Source organism: Ciona robusta, chromosome 2, assembly GCF_009617815.1.
Source record: "Ciona robusta chromosome 2, ASM961781v2".
NCBI lineage: Eukaryota > Metazoa > Chordata > Ascidiacea > Phlebobranchia > Cionidae > Ciona > Ciona robusta.
The window spans coordinates 7,436,044-7,445,771 of record NC_143236.1 but is presented as its reverse complement, the minus strand read 5'-3'; the positions used below and the strand labels follow the sequence as shown (position 1 = coordinate 7,445,771).

The following is a 9,728-nucleotide window of genomic DNA, read 5'->3' as shown; positions in this document are numbered from 1 at the left end:
TTAATTGAGGCATTACAGCGTTCAAGTATTTATTAACGAACTTTTCATTGATATATGGCGTAAGTCGTAGTAGGAAATGAGGTCATAATTTCCCACAATTCCATTCAAAATATCAGACTAGGCTGCTTTGAGACTAATTACCTAAAACTGGTTTGATTAAATTTGAGCCTTGTTTGAACATCCAGGCGTTTATTTTGATTCTAACATAATAATATTGTAAACAAAAACTTTTCTTTACATTTTAAACACAAAGGAAACAGCGTGTCAAACTTTTAATTTGTCCTTCAACAACGGGTCGTCGGCTATATATGTTCTGCATAAAATCGGATACCACGTAAGCTAATGCCCGTATAAATTTAAACTAGTGTTTGCGAAGTGCGTATACCACTAAAAATCTTAAAAAATGTAAAGTTTAAACCCAAATCAGTTATATAATTCACGTACATTATACATTTTATTTTTCTTTTCGCATTAGGCTATTTATTATACTTTAAGCCAATTTGTTAAAATGTCTTTATATACCGAGTCCGATCGTTATACATCATATTTGTCTTTCAAACAACAGAACATACTTCATTGATATTTTATTAGAACGTCTTGCGACGAAAACGCGCAAAGACTCTGTGTCTCAAAAAATATCGCTCTGAGAAGCGCATAGGAAAAAAGAAGCGGCCAAAATTAGTTGTCAAAATATTGTGCGCCTTTATAGCCGAGGAAGCCATGCAAAGAGGGAAATTTGATAGTTGTACTGCAGAAACATCAATTGAACATTGCTAACCTTTAAAGATTGTTTGCCGAAATAGCTTAGCGAAATGTAGGTAAAGTACGTCAAACGTAACTTGCGATAGTTCAAACGATACTATAGTTAAATTGCACACAGGATCAAACTATCGACGCTGCGTATTAGATTAACATGGGCAGTGGTATGGTTGGTGAAAAATTCCCCACTTCTTGAATGGCTTCGTCGGCACTTATGAGGTGCTACCCATGTTGGGCAGGGTTAAAGTGTAACGATATTAGATTGGGGAGGTGTGGTCGCTCTTCTAACTTCTCATACTCCAGGTGGAATTCCTGTTAGGATATTGAAATTTAGAAAATCCTACTTAAAGGGGGGGGGGGACCTACCTTCGCTACTTTTCTCCAATTTTGACAGTCAAAATAATAATACGTTCCCTGCTCATAGGTACTTGTTTTCATTCTTGGATCGATACCAGGAGCTCGAGTGATCCAAATTCGCTCTTCTTTATGGTATCTCCAATCTCGGTTATATCTAAAATTTCATACACCTGTTATTGAAAAGTGTTGCATTTATGTCTCAAGCCTCCTAGATTGTACAAACAATCATCATGTAATACACTGAGAAGAATAGTATACCTTGTACCATGTGGTAAACCCTAACAAAATGTATACTAAAACATGTTTACTGGTTAATGCTTCCACTTACAGTTCAGCAGCTGCTGCCAGTTGTAGCACATCCCCTGGGTTAGAATAAAACACAAAGAACAAAAGGTCTTCCCCATATCTGTTCAGTTTAATTGGTGCCAGCTTATCTCGTATGTGGGCGTTGGTCAGATATTCACTTGGAACAAAGAAGTCAATATCTTGCAACCGGCACGGCTGTCTTGAGAATGGTGATTGGAATTTGTGATACAGGTTGCTGAATAAAGATACAGTTAGAAAATAACAGTAAGGAATATGCCATACATAATCACCCAAAAAGTAACATACATGGTAACTCGTAAGCTGGCACGAGGTGTTTGAACACCCCTGTTATAACAACCGTTTTTTTTCTGGACACACACACACATTCATTATTATCAAAATGGGACAAGGATAAAGTCAGTTACATCCATTCATAAATACGGCACCAAATACTTACTCTGGCGAGTTAAGATTTAGACCAAGGGTTGTGAGATCGTTACCCAACGCAAGGTGAACCAAAGTTGGGTCAGTTTCCGCTGCTTTAATAAAAGCAAACAACCCCACTATGCCATACTGGTCCACCAGCATGGAATTAGGGATGTGCTTGATAGAATTGTCTGCTTGTACCTGGTGTACAGACAAAAAAAGTTACATCTATTTGAAATGACATACAGTACCAACATAAACCTCATTACAACAGTGTTAGTTTTTTTTCAGTTATCTATTTACAACAGAACATACTTTGTTCACTTTATAGCATATGTTAATTTTTAATTTTACAAGTGGGTAACCTTACCTGGATTCCTTTCTGTTGGTTACTCGGTGGTTTGTGGGTTGATTTGTCCACAGTAACTGAAAACATTAAATTTGTTATACAAAATGTTCACATTACTAACATAAATACAAATAGGGTGACTGTTTTATTAGGTAAAATACAAAAAATGGGTGCAACAGCCACATTTTACTTGACACTCTTTCCCACACTGTTTAACCATAACATGTTAACGGTTGTTTCACTGTTGATTCACTTATCTTCATATTTAAATAACATGATCTTTGCTATCATTTTCGAAGAAATTATGGTATAATTGTTAAAACCACAAAAAAATCTTACCATGGCCCCCAAGTTGTAAACTCCCAAGTGGATTCTGGTGGAAAAAATAATGGTTGACATTTGAAATATAACAAGGATACAACTAAACTCACAAATTTTGTATTAGACTCGTCGCCTCTCCCATCCTGTTCGGGAACTAAAGAAAAAGATGAGATAATCAGATTGGTGATGTCAGAAGTAAAAAAATGAATATGTTAAAATACAATAAAATTGAATATGTTAAAAACGAGTAAAATGAATATGTTAAAAAACAATTAAATTGAATTTGTTAAAAAACAAGAATAGGCAAACATTTATGTTTATAAAAAAAGAACTGTAGTACAAGCAATGCTACAAACATCTATTCAATAAGCCTATTTAAACACACAGTATTGGCATATGTGCAATATACAGTTTCATATTTGAGTACAATAAAAGAGTGGCTCTGTTGAGTAAACAAACAAGAAGCGGAACTTACAGACTGCTTTCATAACATTCATGGCTGCTGCTCCAGGCAGAGCTGGGAAGTCTTCATTGTGAATTTGGAATTCTGTATTTTCATTTTGCTTACTTAGCATTCCTAGAAACAAGGAATAAAATAAAATTAAAACATCATAAAATTATAATAGAGCCTAAATGAAAAAAAGCTTAAGCACTAGATGCTTCCGTGCTAGAGTGTATTGAAAATCACTTCAAAGGTACTAGAGTGATTTATTAAGATTGAGGCAATGTTTTCTAAAGGCCAGATTAATAATGTAATTTTATACAAAAATGTTAAAATTGCGAAATCTACTTGGAATACAAACTCAAAGTTGTTTGTTTAATAAGGCGTGGAAATAAAGTAGAAGGGCACGTTATCTCGTGTTTATATTACACAAAGGGAGAACATTTTTAACAATGCCTTTCCTCTATATCTCATGACATAGAGTCACATGAGGTAACTGGGCCAAACTACATACCACAAGGAGAAATATACATTGATTGAACCAATACACCAGTAAATCTTATGTGACAGTCTTAAAAAGTCACCAATAGATATAATTGACGATAAAATAAGAAATATTTTCATCTTCTGTTTACGTATTGTTAATTTACGCAATACAGATGTAAACCTTTTTGTTATGCTTATAGCAAACGATAGGCATTACATACACACACACATATACAAAACCGTGACAGAATCAACAATGCACTTCCTCATAACAATAATAGTAATATAACAATAAATACCATATGGGGTTTTGCTGTTGTTGGTGGAAGAAGGGTGGGAACCAATTGGCCTCGTCCGTTGCGCCAATGCTGGAAACTCAGACTGATCGAGATTAAATGGATCTGTCCAAACGAAAACAGTTAAAAAATTACACCTATGCCTAGCAGTTAAAAAAACTACTCCTCTACCAAGAAACAAATATTTACAACAAGAATTAATACAATGTACATTCAAGTCGAGCATCTAATAAAATTAAACATAATTAGATACATTACACAACAAAGAAATTAAATGTTTCCGTTTTATTAATACAATTTTCAAAAAGTTTGTATGGTTTAGCCTTCTTAATGCTATTACAGCTCTAAAGCATGTGGCCACTGGAAATTCACTCCAAAATTTTTTTTTCAAAAAGCACTAATATTTCCTAGCACTAACCATTTTCAGCTACTTACTTAAACCAGGAATTCCCATTGAGGAAGCTGGTGATGAGATTCCCCCTTGACTAAGGTTGTTCTGTTGTTGTTGTTGTTGCCGGAGTTGAGATATACTCTCACTTCCAATCGCACTTATTGACTACAATATTCAACAGGTTAGAACACCAAAAAATGTTAATATCAATTTTACTCGCAAAGTTTTTAAGATCTAAAATGATTGAAAAGAAATTTTTATCATAAAAAAATTTAAAACGAAATTTTTGATATAAGTAACTCTCTCATTGGGAATTTTGTAATAAAATTATTTTCTAATAGATTATAATTTGCTTTCTTCTTTTGCTACAAGTTTACACTGATGATGCACACCTCTTCTAGATTAATTCTAATAATCTTTTTACTACATGCTTTAAATTGATTGTATAATGTGCTGTATACGCTTGCAAGCGAGAACATAATGTAACCTGTCCTTTCTGGCATTATCTGTGTACCCAGGTTTTAAAACATGCAAGGGGAGACCCTTAATAAGCACTGGTACTGACTTTACCGAATGTGTAAGACATAGACTGAGTTGTTGTTGCTTTCTTTCGTTTGTTTCTTGCAATAAACTTCGTAATGAACTGAGTGGATCGACTTGCATCGCCTGCTATCGAAGAAACGACAACATACAGTAAAAGTGCTGCGTTGCATAACTTATGTATCTCATTACACTTCTAGGAAACTTTGGGTTTTTTAATTCAACTTACTACAAGGAATACTTTGGTGCTAGTTCTCACTGTGGTTTAAAGTTGGCTTAACACATTATTGGTTGTTTTAACTGTAAGTAAGAAAACAGAAACCAGATGCTTTTAAGTAGGCTAAGTTCATTTTCACCAGACATAAAAGCTTTCCGACTATCCAAACCAATGGAACAGGTAATATATTGAATTTGCTGATAACAAACATATATAAATGAAACATCATTCTATGCATCTTTGCTTGGGCCAAAGTATTCTCATGAACCAGAAAAAGTTTTTTTTAAACATAACATATAATAAAATAAGACTCACCTGAGTTGTAAAGGAATGATTTCTGAAAAAAAAGTTCAGGTGTTTTGAATATATGTATCCGAAGGTAAGTGAATTAATTACATAAATGGTAAAAGATATGTAAAACTTTGTTAAACTATTATGATGAATATCTAACAGCGTGGTGTGTCAAATGAAATCCATAAAAACCAAATAAATAAATGAATAAGTGTTTGAAAAATCTTTACATATTTACCTTGATATTGCTGCTGTGTTAATCGGACGATTACCGGGAGGTTTCATCGAAAACATATCGATGGGTGAGATCCCTCTTGTGGGGCTCGGCATACCCGGTCGGGGAGCGATGCTGTTGTTCGTCCCAATGCCACTGGTCGGCATCTGGATGTTGGGGATAGAGTTCCGGTTCATTGGCAGGATGCCCCTGTCACAGGAATAATGTTTAGGTTTGTGTAGAAGTAAGACAGTTAGTGTAAGCAGTGACACAGCCAGGGGGTTTTGGGGGGGTTCTTAATACCCCTGTTAAAAAATATTTATTTGGCGGTCTTCATACCTTCCTTTTAAAAAATAATTATAGTATATTATATCTTTTTTTTGAAATTATATTTGCTCACACATCCATAATAATATTACACTGGTAAGCAATGGAGTACCAACATGCACCAAACCCAGGGAAGCAGGGTAGGAAGGGCTACTCTAGAATTTTCTGCATTTTGTTCAATCAACTAACTATCCCTGACTCAATTACATTAGCCCAAATGCTCTTACCTGCTCTGGTTTACTTGGGTGGAGTTTTCCGAACTAGTAGGAGTAATATGACCCGCTGGAATGGACATACTTCTCCCAAAGGTTTGCTGTCCTGCAGTTGGTCTCGTACCCACACCACTGGTGCCACCACCTTCTATTAGGGAACCTGTCGGTATTCAAATTTAATTTATTTAAAACACAGAGATGGATCATTTTTCTCTAAATAGTTTTCATCTATATAATTAAATTATAATATATATATATATATATAGTTTTAAAAAAAATGGATTTTTTTGTAAAACTGAATTAAAATAAAAAAGATTCAAAAATAATGAAATTTAACGACATGTTTACTAACAAATAATTTAATTAGTATATCATCAATGTATAATAATGACATAGGCTGTTGCATATATAATAAATTGTATTGAGAAAAAATGCATTTACGTTGTTGTCCATAGAAAGATTGGTAATGAGACTGTCCCAGCATCTGAAAGTAAAATATTTTATAATTTATTCAATAATGAGGTAATATAACTATAAGTCTAGGACACTTACTTCTGCTACACCACTAGAACCTTGGTTGAAATAGGTTGACACATCAAAATCACTTTCTTCATTTCCGAACGGCTAAAATAAAAAGAGGTCATAATTTAGGTAGATAGGATGACACCAATGATTCAGGATGCGTATGATCTCCAACTTTTGTTAGAAATTAGGACTGCTGGACCAATGACTGTTGGACAGCAAAAGCTGTTATAAATAATCTTTAAGCAGCTCATCTGGTATAAAAAATTAAAAACGTTGTGTATTTTCCATGTTATGCTGGCATCTGCCAAGACTTCATTGGGGAATGTAGAGCATCGGAAATGTCAAAAATATTTTTTCTTCCATACCAGATGAGCCAATGAAAGATTATTTACATTATGCCTGGTAGAACAAGTAACAGAATCTGAATACAAGGCATTATTTAAGTTGTGTTTTTAATAAAAACATGCTGAATAAATGTACACAAACAGAAACGACTCAAATTACAACTAGTCTAGTAGGTTACTTTAATACATGATATACATAGATGTAATATCCATTTTTAGCAGAAAAATTACCAGCTTGTTTTTCTTTGGCGTCCCAACATTGGAGTTGAACATGATATCAACTTCCTGAGCGGAAACTTGGTTCCTGTCATTCACCATCAGAGAATTCGTGACAAGGATGTCAGGAAAATTAGGAGCTGCGCTACGTAGGCTCAGGCAGCGGATTTATTCACTTACTTATGTAATCTAAAGTGAATAATAGAAATTAAGTGAAAAACGTAAATAGTGGCATGGAAAAAAAAGATAAGTTCCTAACATTTAATAGAAACATACTTGAATAAGCTATGTTAATTCAGCTGCACATTTGAGTGGATATGGAAAGTTACTACATTAACTTTATAACTTTGATGGTTATTAAAGATCAATTGAAACAATTTACATGTGATATTACTTTCGAGTATGTTGAAGTAAGACGCAAAAGTTAAAGCAGATATAAGGATATTGTAGCTAATGAATTATTCAATATATTGCCAAAAATTATAATTTTCAACTACTCAAATTTCAGTGATAATTATAATGTATGGAATGCACCTCATACCAAAAAACACAAATTTGTGGCAGACTTTACCAACAATTTCAAGCAGGAGATAAAAACAATAACCTATATATATTATAGGCCTATACTTGAAAAATAACTAAAAGAAGTTATGTTTCAAAATAAAGGGACTATCTTTTAAAATTAAAAAGAGTTATTGCGTTTAAGAGTATTTATATAAAAAGCAAAGAATTCTAATAAGCACTTACGCACTAACTGGAATATAAGCATTAAACAATGCATTCATTTTTACATAAAATCCATGCAAACATGAATAGACAGGTGCACGTATTGTATTAGTTAAAATCAATTCATATTGTGCACCTGGACTGTGGGATTACAAACCAGGTGGTATAACATTAAAACAGCATGATTACACAACCTACAATATTAAATATGGCAATTTCCAACTGAAATAGCAGTAAATATACAAGTAATTGACAGTATGACTGGCTCTGACAGCAATTACTCAATTAAATCTATAAATGCCAATAGTCAGCAACACACAGGATCACTGTTACAAACACTTGTATAATTAAGACTAAATATACAAGAATAGTTAATTAAACAGCATTTGCTCATAGCTACATTAATATTATAAAAACTTCATTCACATTAAGACCGTAGTTATATGGTACCCATATCTGTTCGAGAAAGACAACCTCTCATTGGTGCATGTTATGAATTGACTGCAACTACATTTATAAGATGCTCATTTCTTGGAAAAGTAAAGCTAGACAACATCATAAATATCTAAGTATTTACACAAACATTTTTAACAATAATTGGATACAATTACAACCAATATTACTTTTTATCATTTGTTTGAAATCATTTAAACAATCTATTCCACATTCTTATGCCGGGTAATAAAGTGAATGATACACAAAGCAACTCCCACAACAAAACTACAACAACCAACAACAATGTAAGCAATTCCAAGAAAGTTGTTTTTTCCTCCCATCCAACTAGTTGTTGAAATGATGAAGCGTTTCCTCCCACCAAAAGCAGTAACTGGATAGTTGTAATTAATTTCCAGACTGTAGGTTCCACTTGGTAAGTTGGTGTTCACAAGACGCCCATAGAGTTTCCGGAACTTCGGAAAAGCCGCTGTTCGCATCCATACTTCAAGAGCTTCGTTTTTGTAGCCATTGTTATTGATGTTGCTGGTGTCCAAGTCCTGTACGTATCTATTCCAGAATTTTGGTTTTGTGTAAGTACTGAATGCAGCTGTTAAGTTATTTGAAGGGAAAGGGTTGTTAAACTTTACTGTGTGATCAGTATACCAAGAGATGCCGGTTGTCAAATAGTTAACAGTGTTTCCTTCTTCTTGCTGGAGAGTAAAGCTATCATTAAAGAAGCTGTTAGCTATCGCACCACAAGGGGCAATTGGAGCCTGATATCCATTGACAGTATCTGTACGGTATGGGGTGCAATCTTTACTGATTGAAGTGTTGGTGACATGCGTTCCAACAAGTTGGTTGTCGTCGCGAGATTTGACATATCTTCGGTGATTCTGGAAAAAGTTGTTTAAACCGTAGTACATGTAAATATTTCCAGTCATCGGAGTATTCAAAGTTATGTTGACAACACAAGTACACGGTTCATTCATTCTTGTGCGATTTTCTCGTAGAGAAGCACAAGTTTCATTCGGTACAAGAGAATTAGTGCAATGGGTGTAATCAACAAAGTCCTCTCGAACACCATCTGATGTTGTAAAAAGAACCGCACCTATTGGAATGAAGATAAAAGAGATAATAAAGAATGTCGGCAGAACCGATTTTGGTGTTAAGATTGGCTGCCAAGCAGGAAGACGTTGCTGCTTAAATGCTGTATTGTCTGGCTTTTTAGAGTCTTCAGGTTCATCTAATCCAGTAACACTGGCAGACTCAATGTTGTAGCTTGATTGTCTCATATCCTCAGCCCAGAAAAAACGAAGAAACACAACACAATATCTAATCTTCTGTAACTATCAATTCTAAAAAATAAACAACTGTAACTGCTTGTAGTTGTATTTTAACTTTTTCAGCATAAGTACCAGTTATTAGTTATAAAATTAGTTATAATCTCCTTCGATTGTATCATAAGTTAACAAAATAGACTAAGTTTAAAAGCAGAATGTAAGTTCATTAAAAATGACGACAATATATACAAATGTATTCACCTGAACT

General features: G+C 34.0%; 2 protein-coding genes across 4 annotated transcripts; both read right to left on the bottom strand.

Moving 5' to 3' along the window:
- Positions 1-567: 567 nt before the first annotated feature.
- On the bottom strand, positions 568-7,203 carry LOC149740754 (CCR4-NOT transcription complex subunit 2-like). Of its 3 annotated transcripts, none has more exons than XM_089871515.1 (17): positions 7,035-7,203; positions 6,487-6,558; positions 6,376-6,418; positions 5,950-6,094; positions 5,420-5,605; positions 5,206-5,227; positions 4,704-4,802; positions 4,178-4,298; positions 3,746-3,847; positions 2,994-3,095; positions 2,629-2,672; positions 2,537-2,570; positions 2,219-2,274; positions 1,880-2,049; positions 1,445-1,657; positions 1,126-1,270; positions 568-1,071 (listed from the first exon to the last, which is right to left on the bottom strand). In XM_089871515.1, the coding sequence occupies exons 1-17, from the start codon at positions 7,119-7,121 to the stop codon at positions 982-984; spliced, it is 1,731 nt and encodes a 576-aa protein (XP_089727641.1). In that variant the 5' UTR covers positions 7,122-7,203; the 3' UTR covers positions 568-981. The 3 variants fall into 3 exon arrangements, with proteins under 3 accessions (XP_089727641.1, XP_089727642.1, XP_089727643.1); XM_089871516.1 differs by having other exon boundaries at positions 4,704-4,799; XM_089871517.1 differs by lacking the exon at positions 4,704-4,802.
- A 4-nt stretch (positions 7,204-7,207) lies between these two features.
- LOC149740753 (cell cycle control protein 50A-like) lies at positions 7,208-9,594 on the bottom strand. Its single transcript, XM_089871528.1, has one exon. The coding sequence runs from the start codon at positions 9,470-9,472 to the stop codon at positions 8,402-8,404; it is 1,071 nt and encodes a 356-aa protein (XP_089727654.1). The 5' UTR covers positions 9,473-9,594; the 3' UTR covers positions 7,208-8,401.
- Between the last annotated feature and the right edge of the window lie 134 nt (positions 9,595-9,728).

Coding starts and splice junctions, on each gene's coding strand:
- LOC149740754 (XM_089871515.1), bottom strand. CDS start 7,121: ATGGTGAATGACAGGAACCAAGTTTCCGCTCAGGAAGTTGATATCATG. Junction 5,606..5,949: donor ACCCAAGTAAACCAGAGCAG/GTAAGAGCATTT, acceptor TTCCTGTGACAG/GGGCATCCTGCCAATGAACC. Junction 3,096..3,745: donor CAACAGCAAAACCCCATATG/GTATTTATTGTT, acceptor CCTTGTTTCTAG/GAATGCTAAGTAAGCAAAAT.
- LOC149740753 (XM_089871528.1), bottom strand. CDS start 9,472: ATGAGACAATCAAGCTACAACATTGAGTCTGCCAGTGTTACTGGATTA.